The following is a 24,878-nucleotide window of genomic DNA, read 5'->3' as shown; positions in this document are numbered from 1 at the left end:
TTAGACAGGCCCACAATCCGATAGCGGCTGTCAATCGCTTAGACTGGCCGGCGGTCCTGTTGCTAGCAGACATAGACAAGGCATTTGATTCAGTTAGCTGGACATATCTCTTCATACTTTTAAATCCCTTGAACTATGTGGGGGTATCTCCCCGGTTCCCCATTGGACGCGGCACTCTGCAGGGCTGTCCCCTGTCTACTATTGTTTGTGCTCGTAATTGAGCCACTAGCCGTGTGGGCCCGCATAGATGCCTTGATCCGGGGCTTCAATCGGATGACGTAAATCTCTGATTGCATTGCCTTATATCCGGATGATGTCCACCTCTTTCTCACCGACCCCCATAGTTCATGTCCCAGGATTCTGCAGATCATGCAGATCTTTGGTGAAATGTCTGGCCTTTATATGAACGGCAGCAAATCTACCATAAGGCCGTTGAGGGGGACACTTGCCAATAGCCGATAGGCGATGGATCTGTCACAGACTACAAAGGGCTTGAGATATCTGGGAGTCTTTTTGTCGGATAAACAAGATATGTCCTGGGATCATAATTTTGGTCCAACGATAGACAGGGTCAGGCCGAGATTAGATTCTGGTCGGAATTGCAGCTGTCCCTGTACAGGCTTTCTGCCATTAAAATCGTCTCTTCCTCGCCTACTCTACCATCTGCAAAATCACCCCAACCTGATTCCTCTGTCATGTTTCTGACATGTTAATGCTTTGCTGGGCCAATTTTTATGTGGGGCGGAGCATCTCGGATGGCACTAGGAACGTACTTTGACTCTACATATTGAAGGGGCAACGCAGCAGCCGACCATGCGGCTTCGCACCGCCAAGTTCTCAATGATTGGTTTTATGGTTCGGGGGATGACCCAGCCTTTGCCGTTGAATGCTGGCTGTAATGGGACCCCACCTTATACACATACCTATATAATAGATCATATGTTTGGTGTGGTGTCATTCTCTGCACCGGATGGGATGGTGGGATTGCCTTACGCGTGAGACCCTGCTATGGCGTAACAGACTTCCCCCTCAACTTGCAGATCTACAGGGCTTTCGGGGTGGGATCAGATTGGAGTTTCCTCCCTGAGCGATGTTATTCATGGCCACACTCTTAAGTCATTTCAGGAATTCCTCTATGACCCGTAGCCGATTCTACAAATACCTACAGTTTCATCATGCATTACTGCCATACATAACCAATCTCACGACCCTCCCCGATTTGAATCCACTAGAAGGCAAACTTCTGATGGGTTACCTAGGTGATCATAAAATCTCGAACATATATCAATCTTTCAGGACGGCATGGCATACGGCAGTTGGACTTGGGACCCATCGATAACGATGACTAGGCGGAGGCCTTGGAGTCCCCCAGAGAGGCAGCAATCTCGTCATGCTTGCCATTGATACAATTTAAAAACTTGCATAGGGCCCACTACACTCGACACAGGCTTTTGAGGGCGAGGTTGGTAGTATCCCCGATATGTGTGCCCTGTGGCAATCCAAAGCCACTTTCTTGCATACTGTATGGACCTGTGTTGCCCTAGATAGGTTTTGGAATGGGGTCATTCCATGCCTTTTTGGGCTCCTGGGGTGGATCTCCCTAAATCTCCCAGATTTACTTTATTGAACACCAAGGAAGGGATCAGGGGCAACTGATACAGGGCCCACCTCTTATTCCTAGGCCTTACACTCGTCAAGCAGCTGGATAATGGAGGGCAGGTACGCCGCCCCTAGTGGGTGTCTGGAAGAAAGGTGTGGACTTCTGCATGAGGTTGGAGGTGCCAGTCTTCCAAGCCAGGGGATGAGAGTTTCCTCAGAAACATCCAAGAATTTGAGAGGGCTACGTGCGCCTTCCCCTGGAACCTCAAACCTGGCTGGCTCAAACTATTGATGTAGAGGTTCGGTCATATGGTCGAGATGCACGACATACTGTAGTGTATAGCCGAACATTCGGGTGTGTGGGACGCCGCCTGGGAATGGAGCGAAGAGACTCAGACAAGTTCTATCGCAGTGTGTTCAACTAATTTCTTTTTACATCATTAAACTGTGACCACGCCGACGTATGCCAATGTAGCCATATGTATATGTGGTCCCCAGGGGCCCTGGTGTGGCAATAAATTCAATAAAAGTTGTCGTGAATTAAAAAACCTGCAAAACTCCAGCTGAGGTTTCTTGAAGTTTCTTAGCGTGCAGAATCAGCAGGGCATGTGACAGCTAATCTCTTTGGTACTAGGGCTGCAACCTCGGCGTTTCTCTGGAAGTGCGTGGAGCTCTGTGCCGGCCTTTGTTTCACTAACAAGCTGCTGTCTGCAGGCCCTGGGAACGCTTAAGCGCCTTTTGTGTGCCCCTTCAGCGAACGCTCTCTCCTCTTCGCCCCACCTCGTAATTTCTTTCAATAGTAGCTTTGTGCTCAACTTTTTTGAGGCAGAGAGTACCGTGGAAGACGTGGTTACGTGGTTTTATCCCCAAAGGGCTAGCGATGGACGGCACCCTACCGCCTTTCCCGCCCGAATCTTTTGGAAATGAATCGTCCAACTCGTCCACGGACACCGACGGTCACATTCACTCCGTATTTTCTCAGGCCGAACACAACATCGTAGCAGCCTACTTAATAACAGCAGGTACGGCGGTCTCTGCAGTTACTGGCCTGCTTTGAAGATGGGAGTTGTTTATCTGTGGTAGGGTGGTTGGAAATAAGAAATACATGTTGTAAAATGTGTATTAGAGAAATACAGGTAGTAGAATTTGTAATGACATTTTTTTGGACCTAGTCAGTGCAAATTTTCATTAACAAGAAGAATAGCTGACAACGTTGCGCTCATTTAGAAATTATGCCCCCCCCAACCCAAAGCAAAAGTTGACTAAGAGAAAGCTCTTTATTCTGTGACAGTGTAGCCTTTTATTAGTGCACCTAGCACTGAAATACGGCGTGCCTGGCAGCTTGGAGTTTGCCATGTAAAGATGAGGGGCTGGGAGGCTAAAAGTGACAAAGGTTTCCAACAGGTGCATTTTGAGTCCCTTCTGAGTAGCTCCATGTCATGGGAGCATGGAAGATTCCATAACCTCGGGACATGCAAAGAAAAAAGCTTGGATCGCTGTTTTAGATTTTCAGTCCTGGGTTGTCCAATGACGCACATGATTTATTTATGGGTCTTGTGCACTTCCTTTGAGATGATCAGTTTGTTATGGAGTTATGCAGTCAGACAAGTGTGTATTTGCACTCGTTGCACCAGGGTCCGATTTGTATAGATTTTGCTGTGACTTCTCATGTACGACTCGTACTCTTCGTTTACTCCTGAAATTCAGTAGTAAACTAGGAGTACCACAGGCATAGGTCACACCCACTCCCAGCAAAATCTTTGTGACTTGCACCTCATGATTTGAGTTGTATTCTCGCTTCAATTGACAGCAAGTAACATCCGTTGCTATGTGTTGGCTCTTTTTTTGGCTTTTGTTACTAATCTGATAGTTGTGTGCATTTTGGGGCATATCAGCAAGGGCCAGAGTTAAAATTATTGCCGCTTTAGCTTTCGTTTTCGGACGAAAAGCGGCGATAATTTTAACGCCCTATTAGCAAGGACACGCTAACGCGTGAATCCATGCTTCTTCGCCCTTTCCCTTAACACCCTTAACGCCCAGCTTTGCATCTCTAATGAGATGCAAAGTGGGCGTTCCTCCCCAGGATAACGGGAGAAATGTCGCTAAGCGACATTTCTCCTATTATCAAGTCTCACGCAAAGAAGCATAGCAACAAGAAAAGTAGCGATAACCTCTGTTATCGCTACTTTCCTTACGCCTGCTTTGAAACTGACTTAGTCATGATATCCTATGGAAGGTAGATATCATGGCTAAGTATGTGTAGCCCTATCAGCAAGCTATCGCCAAAAGTTGTGCGATTATCGCTTGATTTCCAGCGATAATCGCACAGTTGGCAGCTTGCGCTCTGAATTTTATCGCTTTGGCGATAAATGTTGCTGATAGCACGCTATTTCTGCAAAAAAATTCAGAGTTGGCCGGCGATAATTATCCTAGCACTATGTGCGCTTAGCGATAATTATCGCCGGCCCTTGCTGATATGCCTCTTTGGACTTTACCACTGCTGCAGCCATTCAGTGCGAATCTGTGAGAATGCTGCTATCACTATCCAGATGGCTTTAAGTTATAGGGGAACACTATAAACATAACATGAAGATGTTACATAGCACTTGGACAAGTGAACAGCAATCCCATACGCTCTTGACCCCCAGCATGCTATTCGTCCCATAGAATGGTTACTACATACAGACGTTTATGAGTTTTACAATTATTAAGAGAACTAGCTACACAAATTTATTTTCTTTATAGATTGTGCCTTCACAGAATGTTACCTGGACATACAGTGTCCTAAATAACTGTATTAAGTATGAGACATACTTTAATTGATTTTCTGTTACAACCATGCCATAACTACACATGCACATAGAGGACCGTTGACTGTTGTTTTCTGGTACTTGTAAACTAAAAATAAAGAAATCGAAACAACATAAAGAATGACTTTCTCAACTTGAATATTTGTATTGATTTTTAAATGAACATAATTACACAATTAAGAACATAAAGCTAAGGCGTTTGTGGAAGGTTTCCTTCATACCATATGAAAACAACAATGTGTATTTGCAAGTTAACAGTCTTGGATTAAGGCAATGCTTACTGTACATTCAAGGTTTTGAAATGTATAAGAAGGCGATGGTGTGATTAGAGGCGAGGTGAGTGTGATGGACGCATGGCTCTGATGAGATGTGATGCAAGAAAGATGTTCTAGGACAGAGTCATTAACGAGAGCAGGAATTTAGTTGCAGATAAACCAAGCTATACCCAGCTGATGAGCCCATGACAAGGGCAAAACCGGTCCTGGGTTGCTTGTGTTCCGGTTCACTGAGAACCTGGCTTGGCAGTTCGGGCTTGACTGCTCCCACTGGAGAAGGGTTGAGAAGGATTTGCATATAGCTGGATCCAAACAGAGGTGGCATGGTGTGCAAAATAACGATGGATTGGGATGTGACCCAAATAATTACCAGCAGCTGAGTTTAATTAAAACATTCTATCCATCACTTTTTATATATTTTAGTATGTCGCCTTAAGTAGGATGGGTATGTCCAGATGTGGGTCCTGTACCCACTGTCAGTGGAACCAAGCCAGACCCGGCTGATAAGCCCATATCAAGATTATAACAGGTTTGGGTTTGCTTTTGTTCCAGTTCAGACAGGACCTGGCTTGGCAGTCCATGCTGGACGGAACAGCATTGGAGCAGGGTCGAGACTGATTTGTATATGGTTGGGTCCAAACATAGGTGGCATGATGTGCAAAATAATAATGAGTTGGGATCCTGCCCTGAGTAATTACCAGTGTCTAAGTGTAATTCAAGCTTTCCATCCATCACTTCTTGTATTCTTTAGTATGTCGCCCTAAGTTTTATATGCTGTTATTATGTATTCTCTTTTATTCCATATGTAACTCATGTAATTGCTGCTGTGCCAGCTATGTGCATCCACTTTGCCCCAATTATGTAATACCCGACCATAACTACCTCCGAACTACTTGTCCATATATCCTACCATATATTGTATTCTATTTTTATATAGTGTCACTATGTATTTTTATTTACTCCAAATGTATTTCATGTTATTGCTGCTGTGACATCTCTGTGAAGTGCTCTAATACCTTCGCGTCTAGTTTGGGCTATATAGCACTCAATAAATAAATAAATAATTTGGACGGGTATGCCCAGACGTGTGTCCTGTGCACACTGGGTCACTGGAACCAAGCTATACTCAGCTGATGAGCCCATAACATGGGAGTAACCATGCTGGACTGTTCCCATTGGGCTAGGGTTGAGAATAAGTTGCATAGAGCTGGGTCCAAACTGAGGCAACATGGTGTGCAAAATAATAATGGATTGGGATAGTAATTACCACTGGTGGAGATTAATGCAAGAATTCCATCGATCACTTTTTGGATACTTTAGTAATGTGTCCACTCAAGCAAAGTTTCTTGTTTTTCTAAATCAAACTCCCAAAGTGGAAGCTTATTATTGAACACCCCCCAAAAAAGTGTTCCTGCCACATGGAGAGTTTTCTTCCAGCAGATCGGCCAATTTTTTGTTTTACTGCTTGGGCTTTCCAGGTTTTTTTTGGCCCTCTAAAGGAGGAAAAATGTACAGTGGAATGACCGCCTTCAATTGAGTGCATATTCTGTCATACATTGACCTATGACTCAGTGGCAGACAACCCAACGGCAAAAGGTTTTCACGGGTGGGGTGAATGTAGGCTCCACCTTTGGAAATATGGTGCTTCCCAAGTAGAGTAGGGTTCTCTGAGTTTGGAGGATGGGATGTCTGCCATGTTTCAGCAAATATCATGCATCTGGCAAAATCTAAATGAGGCCGTAAAGGCCCTCACCATGAGCGTCCCTGTATTTTTTGCAATATTTATTGAACGTAATAAATAATAATGCCCTGGAAATTATTATTTATTTGGTGACCTAAATATTGCCAATTGTAAATTTTCCTGTAATAATGGTGAATAACATGCAGGTTTTGGAACTTTCTGCTCTTCAATCTGTAGGTCTCAGTGATTTGCTGGCACATTTCTCCTGCCGAATTTGACCTGGAGAAAACTGTGAGGCTGATTACCCCATCGATTTTTCTGCGCATTTAATGGGACTTTGGTCAGTGCAGTGTAGAGAGTTACGCATATAAAGTCACCACGCATATTGAAATTCACCTAACGCACTTGTTATCAGGGCCTTTTGTCTCTGTCCTGGAACAGTAGGTGATTACTGGACACTGACCGCAGTGAGTATTGTTGTTTACCAGTGAACATCATGTATGAATACATTCCATTTTTATAAATAAGTTTCGGTCTTTGTATATTTTACTCTCCAAGAGTAGCAAGGACTAGCAGTTAGTCAAGGCTTACTGACTGAGGCAATAGTATGTTTGGAAAAGAGTAGAGCATAGCATTGATACATCTGCTCAATGCCTAGTCCTGGTTGTGTCTTTTCCCCCCATAGTTTTCAATTGCAAAGATATCAAGTGGGGGAAGGTACAAACCTCCCAAAGTTATTGAGGGTTCCTGGAAACTTCAAGTCTCAGTTTTCTTACTTTGACTTTGCCTACTGGGCTCAACAGTGAAACAAAGATGTCAGACAGAATGCCACAATCCATCAAGTACTTTGAATCTGCATCCTAATATCTCGGCGGCGGTGGCAAAAAGTGGGACAATTCAGTGAGTTTGAGTCCAGGCATCTGAGAACCTGCCAAAATATTTACAAAGCAGGTACATGTTTAATCACCACAACTCATGAGCCAAAGGTGCACTGTGGTTCCCAGCTGCAAAAAACATCTGCATTTGAGATATAAAAGCACTGGTTTAAAGCCAATGTTCCAGTGGTTGGTTTATTATTATTATTACTACTACTATCATTAAGTCTATTTTTACTATTATTATTATCATCATCTAACAACACTTTTATAAGACACCCATCACAAAATATCTCTAAGTGCTGGTCATCAAGATGATGCCAGAGGGGTTAGGAAGTTAAAAGAGGTACAATTTGAATCTAACTTCTCAAATATTCTAGCTTTCGTCCCCTGTTGGTCCTTGCCATTTTTGCAGGGTTATCCCCAAACTTTTTTTGCTTTCCTCTGCCTATTTTTCTGACCTACGTTTTGTTGGCTTTAGGACTCTGGGCACTTTACCAGTGCTAATCAGTGCTCAAGTGCCCATGCTCTCTCCTCCAAACATGGTATGATTAGTTTACACCTATTTGAGTTTCATGTAAGTCCGATATACCCAAGGCCTGTAATTGAAATGCTGCCAGTGGGCCTGCAGCACTGATTGCGCCACCCACTGAAGTAGCTTTTCCAACCTTTCTCAGGCCTGCCACTTCAGGGCCTGCATCCTCAGTTTACTGCCTCTTTGACTTGGCATTTAAAACTACTTGTCAAAGACTTAAACTCCCCTCTTACTACATATAGGTCACCCCTAAGGTAGACCCTAGGTAGCCCTGTGGGCAGGGTGCTTTGTAAGTAAAAGGTAGGACGTGTGTCTTTATTGTATGACATGTTCTGGTAGTGACAAACAGCCTATTTTGTTTCTCACTACTGTGAGTCGTACTCCTCTCTTAGGCTAGCATTGGGAATTCCCATATATGTGTTTAGGTGGTAATTCCTAATCTGAAAGGAGTAGAGTTGCCATGTTTGGTATGTTTAGAATGGTAGTGATAAATCCTGCTTACTGGTGTAGTTAGATTTTTAGATTACTATTTTAGAAATGTCACTTTTAGAAAGTGGGCATTTCTCTGTGCTTTTGACTCTTTGTGCTTTGCAGCCTGACTTCAATCCACGTCTAGGGCTGGATGACAGCTACACTTTGTGTATACTTTCTAGACAGCCATCACGCATGAAGGGTTGGGTGTGACAGGGATTACATTTGCATATTGATGGTCTTCCTGGGCTGGGAGGGGGAGTGCAGACACATTACGTTTGTAGAGGCTGTGGCCTGCCCTCACACAAAGGGCTAATTTACCCCCTACTGATGTCTGGAGCCAGGTCTGGGTTGAAAGTGATTGTGGTGCACTTCTAAAGGTTCTCGTGAAGTCAACCCTAAATCAAAGACATTTTTTCAGGGGCTCTGACCCCATGTTTGTTGAATCACTTTTGGATCTGAAACTGAGCCTCTGTCAAAAGGACTGCTGCGCTGGTTGAAGGACCCATCTGGACTGCTCTTCTGCTGTTGCCCTGCTGCCTGCTAATTGTTGGCTGGCCTAAAGGACTCACTGGATTGCTTTTCTGCCTGTTGCCCTGCTGCCAGCTGCTCCCTGACTCTAATCTAACCAGACACTGCTTGGGATTTGTAACCAGATGCTGCTGGTTTTACATGCTGCTCATTGCCAGAGGGCTGCTGGGCTGCCAGGAGAGACTCCCATTGGAACTACTCACTTTGTTGTGCTGATCTGTTGCCTGCTGGAATATGGGAAGGACGACCACTTTGCTAAAGAAATCCTGATGCTGGCCTGCCTGTCTACCACATTTCTTGTGCCCCCACATGTGCGCTCCAAGGGCTGTTGGCTGCCCCCCTGTTTTTGTAATGTAGGTGCCGCAAAAGATTACCGGGAAGCACCTCTGCCATAGGACCCTACCCCTTGAGGGACCGGCAGCAGCGTGCTAATTGGGGAGCTGTGATTGCCTACTTCTTGTTGTATTTTCCTCAGAGCATTGTGGGGTGCGTGATGCTTTGTTGGCCCGATAGTGCATGTCAAGCGCTTCTGGTTTCAGGGTCTGTTGCTGGTGTCTTCCCCCAGGGCAGCCACTCCCATAGAGGAAACTACAACGTGCAGCAGTTTCGAGTCAGGTATTGTGCTGCGTCACCCGTCTCCCAGCATTATCGGGATTGCTGGAGGACATGCAGAGTTGTGTGTTTACATCTACACTGGCACTCTATCTCCCTGTTGAAAGCCTTACACTGCTGGACACACTCAAACACTGATAGTCAAGTGCTTCAGGGTAGTACTTGGTCCAGTTGCACAGAGCTCATAATAGGCTGGGCCTCAGGACAGCAGGAATAAAAGACCCAAACCACCATTGTGGGGCCCAGTAAACCTTGCCTGCCCCACGGGCCTCTGAAAGAGATTCTGACACGTGACCTTTTAGGCACCTAACAGTTGAGGAGTGATCTAGGTGAATTGACTTTCCTCAGTTTTACTACGTGGCCTCTGTCGGGAAAAAAGTCTGAAAATTATTTTGCACAAGTTTATATTCACAGGCCAGTGATATCAACCTATGTGCTTCCTTTTCGATTACTTTAATGATGTTGCTTCTGTTTGCTTTTGACTTGTAAATCATAGGATCAATAACACACAGACCAAGTTTCTTTAAAAGAAGATTTGTAAATGAGCATTTGACCTCCTTTGGCGTGATACCCAATGTAAGAGAGGCCTCGGACATCATATGTGCTCCTTTTGCGATAGGCTTGATAGGTAGGATTTCTTCGAAAATAACCTCCGGACATGGGTCAGTGTCATGTCCTTTACGATTGTCCCATCATGTACATACCAATTACATACATTTTGTCCCATCCACATGACATAACGGTCTTACACAGGTGACTTTTTACCTAGTAGCTTACTTCTGTCTCTTCAACACAAGGCTCTCGGTACCCTATCTTAATGCCTGTACCTGACGTACATAAACATGTCCCCAGGGATGGCAGATTTTTTCTGTATAAGGGTCACCATGTTTTTCATCCATGGCCAACAACCAGCTGTGCATGAGTGTTTTTGTTTAGAAAAGTATTAGCAAAAGATTAGTGAATGTTTTCAAAACATCAATTCTAGAAGAAACCCTGGAGTGACCACTTTGGTATAAAAGACCCTCACTCTCCCTTACAAGACAGAGGAGAATTCCTTCCGGACTTGACCGACACTCTGCAGGCTGATCCTTCGACAGGCAGAGACCTGACATCCCTTGCGGGGTGCCATCCTCGACGCAGAGACTGGGTCTTTCAGTCAGAACCATCAGGTGAGGGTCTAGTACTTCCCCAGGGGATTCTTGGCTCCATTAGGATCTATCCTAGAATTTACATACACATGCTTCACCTACATATCTAGGTTAGGTACATTTAGGTATGCTACGCATCGTAGGAGTACACCAAGTCCATTGGTTTATATAATCTGTTTGTATTCATCTTATTAGCACTATGGGAGAAATGTATCTACTTTTTACGATATTGGTGCTAGCGATCACATTTGTCTGCTCCTGTCTTTTGATTGTCGCAGCGAATACGTTTCACACTAGACTGATGCTTGACCAATAAATAATTATTGAAACTGTTCGAATCATCATTCTATGTATATTCTGAGAAAAGTAAGCACAAGTGACTGAGCGAAAGATACCGTATTGTTTTCCACGATACCTGAGGAATCGTGGTTGTCATGTTCAGTGGTTGCCAGAAACTACACATACCACTGTGGAATACAGGGGGGTGGTAGTGGTACCATAGAGCTAGCTGGTCTAACAGCTGACTCATCCTGTGGGGTTGTCCTGCGTCTGTCTGCACACCAAGCCCTCAGTTTAGGTCGTCCAAAACGCGCAGGTCCTGGGGGGTCCTAGGAATTACATGACATCAGCTGGTGATCCAGATTTGCTGCTGTGTGATGCCTCATGAAATGATTGCTCTGATTATGCGGTGTACCTGCTTAGAGCGGTTCTTTTAGTTGTTTGGGTGTACACTTCTGATTTGGGATGTAAACTATATACTCCCATGCGTAGTAGAGAAAAACATGAGGGAGAGAGACGTACAGAGAGAGGGTGTGTTCATGTTCTGTGTACTGTATCCAAGAAAGTATTCTGTAAAACAAAAAATTGATACCCTAAGTAGGCTTACGAAATAATTTATTTGCAACATTTTGCAACAGGCATTGCTTCATCAAGCAGGTTCAAATTCAGCTGAAGATTTCTGGTGCTAGCAGCACCAGCTATAGGGAACAATTCCTTCCCTTGACATACTGTCTGTTTGATTTGCTGGAGCCCACATTTCTTTGAGTGAGGCAGGCATAGTGTGATGCTACAACCATGCATTTCATATGATCAGAGAAGAGTCCATCCTATTCCGTTGAGATGGTCAAATATTTAGTCTTTTGGAGTCAAATTGGGGTTCCACGCACAATCCAAAAGTTAAACTAGACTGTGTATGTTCCAGCATTACATTGATCACCATGTGCAATCCAGTGGTTGAAATGTATTTTTCAGCATTCCTTTGAGCCCCTTCTGCAATCCACAGTATCTCTTTTAAGCTCTAAAGCCTTTCTCTAGATAGCTCTACAAAGTACATGCTTGGTCATAAGTTGGGGGGGCGGGTAGACACGGGGCGATGACTTGTCTGGCTGCTTTTGCAAGGGCTGCTGGGCTAGGTGGAATCAGCCATGCCAGATTGGTGCCTTTGAAAGGTTGGTAGGTTTGGGGAAAGTCTTATATGCTGGGCTCACGTCAGAGCTCCACATACCAGGAGCATCTGTGTGTTGCTTGTATGCAAATGGCCCCCAATGAACAGGAGTACAAATGTCCAGTCTGTTTCCTGCTGCAAGGAGCTGGTGCATATAGGTAGAGTCAATGACCTGTCACGATGATGCCTCTAGATGGCAGGGACGACTAGGGCAGAGTTAGTGTTATATGACTTCTGTCCACTTGAGGCTGGTGGGCCGTGAGCACAGTACATCCCATTTTAAAAGGCGGCATCTCTAGGCGGCCAGCAGGGTTGGGGCCGAATCAATCATATGATAGTTAAGTGCTCCTGGGGTGCAATTTTGTGTTTGGATACAATAAACTTAGCTAGAAGGTCAATGCGCCGGCAAGGGCAGATGATTTGGGGTGCAGCAGGTTACACACCTTACTGGTGTCACCAAAACTGGATCAGTCTGAGACAGAGCCAGGTATTTTTCAGGCCACTGACCCTAAGAGTGAATTGGTGGTAGGCACAGTCAGACACATGTTTCACCTTTGATTATTGAAGTTTGATGGGGCTGTGGTGAGGTCACTCACATGGTAAGGTGGAATATATGGAGCTGCCAGTCTAGAGGCTGTTTAGGGTTACACAGATGTCGGATCATAAGTCGTGAATTGCTAGTAAGTAAGTAAGTAAACTTTTATTGTTTTAGGTTAATTAAAACCATTACAAAAAATACATTGAAAGCACTTGAGTTTCTGTTATCTGAAGCCGTGGAGGCTTTAATTGGTTGACCTGTTACTTCTCTGTGAAGTCCCGCGCTGTCCGCCCCTCAGAGTCCGGCTATGGCTGACAGAGTCAGGTGAGCTCAGGAGAGGGGCGCGCGCACCGGGAGGCAAACGGACAACCAGGGGCTTCTGGAAAGTCCTGGTCGTGTCTGCCAGTGACACTCACTCTGAACCTGAGCTCTCCTTCCATGCCGTTTTTCGCTGCTGGGCCGCTTTGAACTCTCTTCCCCTGCACCGCGGCCGGACTTGGCTCCGCCCCTCCATCTCCTGAAGACTTCCCTGCTCCAGTTTGCTGTCCGGCCGGGCTTGGCTCCTCTGAGGACAGCAAGTCCCACGATCCTTTGGGGCAGTACGAGGCATCTTCGCGCATCAGGAGGCGCATAAGAGCACACCTGGTCCCTCGGCCCGCGAGGTCGCGCGCGGGCCGCGCCGGGCTAAGCCCGGGCAAAGGGCGGACCGTCTGTGCCGTCAGGGACTGCAGGAGGCTGGGCTGGGCCTGCCCTCTTACATTTTCGGCCTGGTCTACCTGGACTGTGATACAGTAAGCCTCCTCTGCTCACTTTAACCCCATATTGGATTCCATGTACTGCAAATGTAAAGTGACTATACCATCTTATTGACATTTATGTAATATACTAGAGTGGTTTACTTGTTATTACTAGTGAAACCGGGCTACAGTATGTCCATGTGTGCATTAAAAGCTAAACCCTCTACTTCAGGGGGGTCAACAGTAGGGCCCCATGATAAATATTTCACCAGGGCTACCCTAGAGATAGACCGAGAAATCGCGCTAGCGGAGCGACGCGCTGAGCGCAGGCTATCTGTTGAACTCCTCAAACATAAGTCTTCATCTCTGGGTCAAATACACTTGCTACCTCACCCCAAAACAATAACCTCCAAGAAAATGTGGACTTGGAGCTCTCTAGCATCGAGAGCATCCCTCTAATCTTTCAAGACAGATCCATCACATTATCCACCAATGACATAATTAACGATTCCCACATTAACGACCCATCCCTTCTATCTAACTCACTAATAGAGTTGGAAGCAGCCTTAGATTCCAATTTAAATGTTCCATCTCCTTTACCTAACTCATTAGTAGATCTGGAAGTAGTCCCAGGGCAAACATAAATCCTTCATCTCTCCAACCTATCTTATTAGTAGATTTGGAAGTAGTCTCAGAGACGCTTTCCCCATTAGTAGTTAGTCCTCAAAAAGAAAAAAAATCATAGTAAAAGAGATCTAGGAGCACAACTATCACCTCAAAAAAAAAGAAGGAAGAAGGGCGGGGACAGAAAAGTGGGTACATGTTTAAAAACATTCTTACCATCAGTAGATCAAACGGGGGAGGTTCCAATAGATTCATCGAGGGACGTACCAATGGCCCCCACAACAAGCTTACCTCTAGAAGGTTTGTCCTTAAAAGGGTTAATGGAGGCAATGGAATCCCTCTTAAGATCCTTTTTGCTACCGCTCACAGAGAGAGTTAAAAGGCTGGGCGACCAAATTAATCGTTTATTGGAAGTTACCAATTCCAATGAAGAGGTCCCCAAGCAAATTAACTCTCAGGCCAATTGTCATTTAATTAAATGTCCAGTCCAGAAAACAGCTAGGCCCGTAGCGGATCACCCCATACCTAAACCAGCGATTGCCCAGACCACTACCCCTAGATCAGAGCTGCCACAACAGCATGATAAAGAGAAAACTAAAATAGGATCCCTGAAAGTCCCCACTGCTAATAGCACAGCTCCAACTAAGGCACCTAAAAAGTATACGGCCCAACCTAATAGTAGAAACTATGTAGACCTACCACCTGAGGCATCAAACTACGTTATCATTCTGACTAGAGTCCCAGTTGTGGCAGAAGGAACTATAGAAACCTACGCTAGCCTTAAAAACAAAGCCATTCATTGGTTATGTAATAACAGACCTCTCCCACCACACTTAAATGGAGACATAGTGTCTGTTAGACGATGTAGTTGGGTGGGTCCCCGGCCAAAAGACATTGAGGGGGACGTTGTAATAATTAATTTTAGGGATCATAGAGTTATAACGCATATTAGTGATTGGTTCCCAGGGAGAGATCAGGGTAGTGTCTCATCCCGTAACCTGAGCTACTTCTACCCAAAAGCCCTGATGACTCCTAAAAAATTTCCATTAACCCGTGATAGATTCAATCCTTTGCAAATCCCTTCCCGCAATTTTCAACCTACAGTGTCAAATTACGGAGCCAACAATGCTCCCCCTTTTTTCCCATTCCAACATTCCAACAGGCCCTTCCTTCCTTCTGTTAATACATACGACCACACAAACACAAACGGGAATTGGAATATCCCATTATATAACCCATTCGAGCCACTCTCTGGCCTAGATGATAACGAATGACTGGTGCTACCTGATTCTCAATTAGGTTGTACCTATGCCCGACCGTATAACTGCAAAACAATTATTGAAGCTACCGTTGCCACACCTATTCCCACTATTAGGGCATTTGAGCCCCCACAAGTAACATCTGGGGAAAATAATTTTTTTTTGTCACAATCAGATTTGCCCTCTTGCTTAGGGGCCCCCATTGTGCCCTTGAAGACTGCAAAGAAAATGGGAAAAACTGCATTAAACTTATGTTCTCACTATGCAAAAAACCTCTGCGTCTCGGGTGTAATTTAGTACTCAACAGATCTGTTATTTCTACCACACTGGGTGAGCCCACTCTCGGAAAATCCTCTAACCTGTCTTCCCAGAAAGCAGAAACTAACCCACCGGGGGAGATTAGGAAACAACATACTCCCCTACCTGTTACTCCACGTGCCACCAGTAATAGAGGAGAAAAAGGGGTTGTTTCCATCAAAACTACACAAACACCTGAATCTTCCCCCTACTTAGTCCTTAATTGGAACGTGGCAGGTTTAGCAACTAAAACCAGCTTCCAACCATGGTTGCAATTAGTGAGTAACTACACCATCCTTTGTTTCCAGGAAACATGGGCATTACATCCTGTCCATCTCCTTGGTTTTCAGACTTTCCACTGACCAGCCCTAATAAGCGCTCAGGGAAGAAATAGGGGCAGTTTAGGTGTGTATGCTAGTATCTCTAGTGGACTCACTGTGTTGAAACATATTCCCTCTGAATTTTATCAGGTTGTTATGATCAGATGGGGTATCTCTGTTAACTTGATTTTAATAAATTTCTATAATAATGTGCCTTTAGAAATTCTATGCCAAACTGTAGACGAATTGAGCCACACGATTATCACTCTGAAGGAATCCCAAGGCGGGGGAATGTGTCCTTGCTTGGTTGGGTGATTTTAATTGTAACATCTGCCAGCATGGCCCGAAGGGTATTTGCGGCCTCGGGTCATCTTTGGATGATACTCCTAATCATTTCACACATTCCAAAACGGGGGAAATTTTAAATAATTTTCTTTTTTCTTTTAATTTGTCATATATTAATGACTTATGCTCACCAGCCCTACCTTTTCAGCCAACGTTTCATGGGAGGGGTTGTAACACTCTCATAGATTTTACTCTCTTCGCCAAAACACACGCCCACTTACTGTCATCATGGAAAACCTTAGATGATATTTATGGCGACCATTATGCAATCTCATTTACTATAAATAACCCCTTACGTAAGCAGGGGCCCAGGGAAATCTCTTCCATCTATCAACAACCTATTTCCCTTGGGCGCACCAACGGTTATACCCTTAAATGGGATAAGGTTAATCCCGCTGGGCTTTTGGTTAACTTATTTAGATTAAGCAAAAAAGAGATTGACATATGCTTATCTCCCTTGGAAGATCCCTTGACAATCCATGATTCATTCTCAAGGATTCAAGCATCCTTAAAGCATCTACTCTGCCGCCAGTTCCGGTCGGGCCCTAATAAACCTAAAGGGTGGTTTGATAAGAATTGTACATCAGCGTTAATATCCCTAAAAAAGGTTTTACACGCTACACCTAGATCCCCATCCGAGGTCCGACAGGCTAGACAGCTGTATCGTAGTGCCATCAAGATTAGGGAGAAAACTCTCAAGCATGAGGCTTGGCAAGCAATAATATCTGCCTCTAAAAATAAAGATCCAACTGCCTTTTGGAAGGCTGTGAACGCCCCTTTTGTCAGGAACAAAAACTCTGAGCCGATAGATATAGCCATTAACGGGGATACTTGGGTTGCTTACTTCCAAAAACTGTATGACAACCCATTCCCCATCCAATTATCTTCTCGGCTCTTCCCACGTCTTGCGATAAATATAGATCTTGCCTGGGAACCCTCCCCTTGGATATTGTTTTTACTTGTGAGGAGGTCACTTTGGCTATAAAGGATAGCCCAGCAGGCAAGGCACCGGGCCCTGACGCCATACCGATTGATGTTTTTAAAGCTGAAATTGATCTTTGGGCCCCATTACTAACCATTGTGATGAACTGTGCCAACACTTATGGACTTATCGCAACGTGGTCAGAGGCGATAGTTGTCCCCATTTTTAAAAAGGGGGACAGGCACGATCCATCTTGCTATCGCCCGATTTCCCTCCTTGACGCCTTAATGAAGGTAGCTATTCGCATCATTCTTAAGCGTGTGCAACAATGGACTGAGGAAGGTAATATTCTATCCACCTTCCAATATGGCTTTCGCCCGGGGATGGGAACGGTTGAACAGAGTCTAAATTTGTATTTTTTAATTTCTAAGTATACGCAAGCTAAGAAAGGGAACCTTTTTATCATTTTTATTGATTTGAGTTCAGCCTTCGACTGTGTTGACCATAATCAGTTATGGTCCACACTTGAGGACCTGGGCATGGAACTCTCAATTCTTAATTTTATTAAGGAATTATACAGAGACGCTGGGGCGAAGGTGCGCTTTGGACAACGAGGGGAGTGCTCGTCAAGATTTTCCATCAAGAGGGGGGTGAGACAGGGGTGCATTTTAGCGCCCCTACTCTTCTCCCTCTATATTAATTCTATTGGCGACCACCTTAAGGACTACCAGTATGATTACCCCTCAGTCCAGGGTAACCCCGTCCCCATCCTCCTGTATGCGGAAGACGCTGCCATCATGTCGCGAACCAGGTTGGGCTTACAGAGGGCTGTCTCAAAGTTTACACTTTAAGGGCCAGATGTAGGTCACCAAATACCGGTCGGTAAGGGCCGATTTCGGTCGTTACCGACCGGTATTTGGCTTTTGAGATGTAGGTGGGTCTGAATTTACAGAATCGGTATATTTACTGATTCTGTAAATCCATATGTAGGTGACACTCCTAAGAGTGCCACAGGCCCTTAAGAGTCGGTATTTTACCACCCAATCCTATTGGGTGGTAAAATACCGAATTCAGGTGTGCATGCACATCTGTGCATGCACACCTGTGCCATGTGACACACAAACATGCCCTTAGGGCATGTATGTGTGCCACATGGCACACATGCCTGTACTTGGGGTGCTAGAGGGTGTCAAAGTGACACCCCCTGCACCCTTGCAGGATTCGGTATTTACCGAATCTGTAAATACCGAATCGGTATTTCACATTGAATCCTATGGGCTTCAAGGCCCATAGGAATCAATGTGAAATACCGAATCGGTATTTACAGATTCGGTAAATACCGACTCTTACAGAATCGGTAATTTTTTACCTACATCTGCCTCCTTCCTATTTACCGACTCTTAAATACCGATTCGGTATGAGTCGGTGTTTAAGAGTCGGTAAATAGGAATTACCTACATCTGGCCCTTTATGAGGGAAAAGGGACTTAAGGTTAATATATCAAAAACCTTTTCCATGTCCTGTGACCATGGAACAAAGAAAACACCCTGTCCCATTTTCCTCGAGGGTAGAAGGGTAGAGTCAACAGACCAATTCCCCTATCTTGGGATTTCGTTTGACAGGAAGTGCTCCTGGCATACTACAATTAAAGCTAGAAAATTAGCATTTTCTAGGGCGATTGGAGCATTGCAGAATTTCGCGGCCAAAATTGGGGGTAGACCCGTTAAGGAGTTGATTTTAATTTATAAGGCTAAATGTGTATCCACGGCCATCTATGGCTCAGGTATCTGGGGGATTGACACATCTACCTCAATTCAGCAATCTGAAAACTGCTTCCTCAGATACCTTCTGGGGGTCCCTAAATCCTCAGCTAGCTATCTTACACATATAGAATTGGGTCTCCCCTATATCTCCGACACTATAAAGATTGAGCCTATCCTATTATGACACAAACTCTGGGTTACTCCCGAGACAGCCTTTAATCGCAATATAATTTCTGACTGCCTAAACCTTGATGGTATGAGGCAAATTAAATGGCTGTCTTATGTGGAAACAATGCTGACCGAGATTGGTCATCCCGAGTTTTTTAAGAATCCATCTAGCATGGAAATGATGCCTAGGAAAGCCCTGAGAAAACTTGCAATGGACTACCTGGTGAATCGGAGATGGTCTGCGGAAAAACTGGAACATTCTGTTTTAGCTCACCAGCAGATCACCTCAGAACCAGGACTTCAATTGTACCTTGCTAGTGATCTTAGCTGCTATATTAGAATGCTCCTTTCAAGGTGTAGACTGGGATCTTTTTATCGTTTAATTACTTTCCCAGTCTGTAACGACTGGTCGAGAGATTTACCGCCCTGCCCCTGTGACGATCTCGCCCTCCAAACTAATATGCATAGTATTTTATTTTGTAAATTTTATGAGGTTCCAAGAAGGATCCTACTTAAACCAATTTTCAAGAAGTGGGGCCTCCGGTCTTGTAGAAACGCTTTCCTTAGACTGCAACGACTAGAAAATATGGAAGTGGTCCACACCCTAGCAACATTTTTGAAACTTTTGGTAAAGTTTAGGAACTCGATGTAACATATGACATATGTTTAGGTATCTTAGATCTTTTTTAACTCATTGATTTTAATGTACATGACTCCTGTTTGTATGTTGTTTTTATCGTTGTTTTTTTTGTTTTTTTGTTGTTTTTAATGCACTTGGCACTTTGAGATTATACCTCTCCTTTTGTAATTTATGGTCTATTCGTCATGGCAATGTAATTGGCACTTTGTGATATGTATTAGTTTTTAACATTGTATGCTTTTATGATATTAATTTGAATATCGAAATAAAGCTTCTTTGACTTTGACTTACATTGAAAGTACGTATGGGTGCGGGTACAGTCAGTTGCATTTTAAGGTTGGGCCTAATGAGTCTGGGAGCAAGTCAGTCACATATTAAAGAGGTGCCTTAGACAGGAGGGTGAGAGATATCAGTCCAGAATGTTACAACCCAAGATTAATAGGAGTAGAGTGGAGGGGTAAAAAGTTGTCAGTTGGGAAAGTGAATTGAAAAGCTGCACTGCTCGTTCACACCCCCTCTCAAAGTTTAGTGCACTTGCGTTCACAAGACTTCCTTTCTCTGTTTGTCAGAGTTACCGTTGAGTACTGCAATCTTTAAATCTTAGCTGCTGAGGCTGGGTCCTGAAAAATGCCCAGACACAGAATTGTCTGAAGTCTTGGCGCTGTGCTAGGAGATATTAATTTTCATCTGAAGGGCTTAGCTGGTCATTACTTGAGCACTTCATACACATGTTTAAGTACACCGCATTATTGGTGGGAACAGATGAACATCCTTTTTATTTTGTAGCTTTCCCCCACATGATTATGTCAGAAGTGTGAATACAATGGCAGATTTGACACTTCTTGATTTTGCACTGGTGCAGTTCCATTTTCCATGGTATGGGCAAAAAATTAGGGTCTTATTTAGAAGAAACTGACGCATCTCTGCGTTAGAGCAGAGATGCATCAGTTTCCTTGCGCCAGGCAAAGAAACCCTTGCGCCACCATGGATGCGGCGTATTTACTATACAGCGCACCATGGCGCAAGGATTGACAGATGCCTCTGAAATTCTGACGCATCTGTCGGTGCAAATGTGACGCATTGCTGGAGTTGTGTCGCAAGCATGACGTAACTCCAGCAATGCTTGGTGAAGGCCTATATTTAATACACTGCATCACTCCTTACGCCTGCTCCAAGCAGACATAAGGTTTTGGCGCAGTGGAGTCCTAGAAGTGAATTTCACTGAGTCTCTTCTATGAGGCTTTCATGCGTGGGAACGACACCCTACATACATTATACCTGACAAAAGTATAATGTCACGCAGGGCTTTAAAAGGTGACGCAACCTGATGCATTGTTTACGCCGCCGATGTGTCACAAAAAATGACGCAACAACGGCGCAAATGTGTTGCAAGGGCCTTGTAAATCTGCCCCTTAGTTTTATACAATAATTAGTTGGACGGTTGTCAAAATGCAAATAGGGGCATGCCTTGGAATATCTCTCTCAGTTCTTCATCTTGCTACAGAAATGGTTCTAACTCCCTGTATGGTGAAATGTGGGACCCAGCTTAGAATGCTTTCGCTTTGTAGGCTGCGCCGAAAAATTCTGTGGTTTTACACATGGTTTATGTAATTAGATCTCAAAGCCTTCATGTTTTCTTCCTTCTATGATGTGTCTGAACATATCTGGCTGTATCATAATGCTTGTCTAAATGTTGCGGCATGCAAAGCGCTTGCTCAGTCTGTTGGTTTGTTTTATAATGGAGATGTAACCAGTTGTCTTTTATTGTGAGAGTGGTGGAATGGGATCCATGAAATGTACACATCCTGGGCTGTAGGCAAGTCTAAGTTTGAAAGTTGGGGAAAAGTCATTAAATCGCACATGGAAAAGTATGAGGTCCTCTTCTCCAAAAGTCTGAATCCGAAAAATATCATCAATGTAGCACGAGCATCATAATGGTCCGTAGTCACCGGTGGAAATGAATCACTCTCTGGTTGGACTATGAAGAGGTTCACAACCTGCAGAGTGATCCCCATGGGGCTGCCAGTAAATTGAATATCTATCAAGACCTGGAACTCACTCCCAACCGACCTGCGCCTGACCCAAGACCACCTCTCCTTCAGGAAGAAGCTCAAGACCTGGCTGTTCGAGCAGTAACGGCACCCCCCCCCATACCAGCGCCTTGAGACCCTACGGGTGAGTAGTGCGCTATATAAATGACCAGATAGATAGATAGATCATTTCTGATTGTGAAATAGTTTTGGGACAAGGTGAACTATTTTGGGTTTTGCACTAACCTTGTGTGCAAGATCCCACGGAAGTGATGTTCTTTTTCATTTCTCAGTTAATCAACAGGGTCCACCTCACGTGGAATATAGTGTGTATCCTGATGTTTGTGGAATACACACTGTGTGTTAAAATACCCCTCACACACCAAAAGGGCCCTTGGTGTCATGCTTCATCATTGGGGTCTTCCCGCCCCGCTGCTGGACGGGGCAGTGCTGCGACTAGCGACTACGCAGGAGCACCTTTTAATGTGGGTGTTATGTGAGTGAAGTTGAGTGAGTGTCAGTAGGGTCAGGGGTGATACAAGTAAGTGATGTTAAAAAATACCTGGCCTAGTGGTAGAAAAAAATATTTAATAAGCACTGGCTGGTGTTATTAAAAAAAGTGTGATGCGGAGAGATGGAGCTGGTTAGTGTGCTTGCTCTCCTGTGCGGGTCAACATGTTTCTGGGCGCCATGCCCCTTCGTCAGGACCAGGGTCAGATCCCCCTGTCACTCACTAATGTCTTACCACAATAGGCAAAAAAAGAGAAAAAAAGGTGTATGTACAGAAAAAGTGAAGAATGGTTCTGTATCTATGTGTATAGATATAATTAATAATACTACAAATCCTAGCTCTATCAGAATTGCTGATGTTGTAAGCCTGAAACACAAGAACACGTAATTATTAGTGCGCCGATCCCATTGCGCTAGACACAGGGTCACCTGTAAGGAAGGAAAGGTACAGCTAACACACATACAAATTATGATGCTGGAAAATCCAGATCAATTAATAGGTACTTAGTCTTGGGGCAGTGAAGTGCTGGATCACATACAGTAAAAACACACACATAGTAGAACATAAAAGCAGTCTGTTAGCTTGAAAAAGCATGTGTTCAATCGTAGATACATACTTAGGTGAATAGGAGTCAGTGCCCCATGAGCCAGGTCAGGACAAAGGGTATTTTAGGGTCCAACTGTAGAGGGGAAGAAAAGACAAAAAGGAAACCAGAGGGAAGAAATGTATTCTTTGTTCTTAAGATGTTTGGTAGCAGTGTAGGTGGTCTGGCTGCTTTGGGTTTTTTACAACAATATGAATTCTCAGATGAGTGTCCCAATCGGCTATGCCGTACTTACTCAACCCCCAGGGAGTCTGTGCTTCCTCCTTCGTCCGTGGCTTCCGTGGTTGTGAGGAAGCAAGACGGGGCTGGTCTATATATAGTGAGGATAATTGGATAATTGCGAGACAAGTGGTTACTGATGCTCGATCAGGTAGGGTGTGCACTCGGAAACGAGTCCGAGTTATTCGTTTAACAGGGCGGCCATTTCTTAGATGGAGAGATTCAGGTGTATCAAAACAAAAGGAGAGGTAGGGTAGTGGGATACTCTTACACCCCAGTATCAGTCTAATGAACAAAACAAGAGTATTCCAAAGCAATTTAGGAAACCATCAATATGGAGCAAGAAACGACTTCATTTAAGGCGTTTTGAAGAAAGCCCTCACTCACCACCTAGTGATGACATGCTTCATCATCGGGCCCCACAGAGGGGATCTAGCATCCCCTCTGTGTGCTGCAACGCCAGATCTACTGCGGAGCGGGTTGGTGGGTAAGGACAGTGCTGTGCAAAGAATATTAAGTGAGTGATGTGAGGTTTTTAAAAAAGTCTGTAGTGTATCAAAATTAATTTTATTAGGATCACTAAGGACTTATCAATAAAATTATGTGTAGGAAATACGTCCACAATTATTCAAGTGGTAGTTTCCTAAGTCAGTCGACATGTTTCAGCCACGAAACGGTGTGAATTTACCTGGCATTCTTCAGGACTTGGTGTGGGTAAACCCTGGCGGTATGGACTCTCTAAGGTCCACCCTTACCTAGGGACGTGAAAGTGAAAATAAGTAATGAAAAAGTGCAAAAAATTAGAAAGAAAAGCTGTCTTTCTAATAACTCCTGGTTTAGGAGGCTTCCGATATTACGGTTTCTGCACTTTGATAGTGTGATGATTTCACACCATGGGTCACAGGAGGGGGGTGGAGGCGTAATTGGCACACCGCCCTCGACGCTCGGCACCCGCGGTATACCTGTGGCGACCCTCTGCTGGACCCCGAAGATGAAGGTGTAGTCATTGTGTTCCTCGCAGAGCAAATGTAATTTGCAAGTGGCAGAAGCGGTTCGCCGTTAAATAGTTTGTTACCTACAGTATTCTATTCGGACGGGGAATAAAAGTTTTACACTCGTAGGCTGGTCGAGTCCCGATTAGAAGGCGCATGCGCGGGATAGTATTACTTCAACGCGCATGCGCGGGACGATTCCCTGCGTTCTCAGTAAGCCTCTAACACGCATGCGCGTGTGATGATGCTAGTTACTGTATTTCACCAGTCTGCCAAGAGAGCGTCTAGCTCTCGTTTTAGAGCTCTTACAGAGGATCCATATAGGTTGAACTCAGTACTGGTGATAGAACAATGTGGTTTTCTTTGATGAAAATAAAGGTTGCAGTGGTTCTACTCGATTAGCAGTGAAATCTCCAGTATTTGTCTGGGATATTGTTAGTGATACAGGAAAAATTACATACAATCTATATTTTCACAGAGGAGTGTTCAGATCAGTTAGATCTTTAGTTGGGACCAGGGTATATCTTCATTAAGGCCTGTGTGGTGAGTACCTAGACGGTACACCCAACGTTGTTCTTTCGAAAAAAGGTCTTTATCATTCTTAAAAGCCTCTATGACTGTCCATTTCAGATCATGGATACTATGTCCCTCCGTCGCAAAGTGTGTCGCCATTTTGGTCGTAGTTTTTTTGCAACGCACGTTGCTGCGGTGTTCTCCCATACACACTTTCACTGGCCTGGTGGTCATGCCCACATATTCCTTTTTGCAGGGACAGGTAATCAAATAGACTACGTTGCGGCTGTTACAATTAGTGAAAGTGCGTTGCTCCCAGGTAGATTGGTTGGAGAAGGTGATACTGCGGCTTTTCTGCGTGTATTGACACGACGCACATGAGCCACATGGGTGGTGTCCACTGACAGCTGCTAGT

At 44.5% G+C, this 24,878-nt stretch overlaps 1 protein-coding gene across 1 annotated transcript in view; it reads left to right on the top strand.

Annotated features, from left to right (window-relative positions):
- The first annotated feature begins 2,479 nt into the window (after positions 1–2,479).
- Positions 2,480–24,878, top strand: part of RRH (retinal pigment epithelium-derived rhodopsin homolog) — a 196,244-nt gene continuing 173,845 nt past the window's right edge. The window contains exon 1 of the mRNA XM_078677484.1: positions 2,480–2,621. Coding sequence (XP_078533610.1) covers positions 2,480–2,621 — 142 coding nt within the window. The remainder of the gene's footprint in view (positions 2,622–24,878) is intronic.

Source organism: Lissotriton helveticus, chromosome 2_1, assembly GCF_964261635.1.
Source record: "Lissotriton helveticus chromosome 2_1, aLisHel1.1, whole genome shotgun sequence".
Lineage (NCBI taxonomy): Eukaryota > Metazoa > Chordata > Amphibia > Caudata > Salamandridae > Lissotriton > Lissotriton helveticus.
Note: the sequence above shows the minus strand (reverse complement) of the source record. Positions and strands in the feature narration are given on the sequence as shown.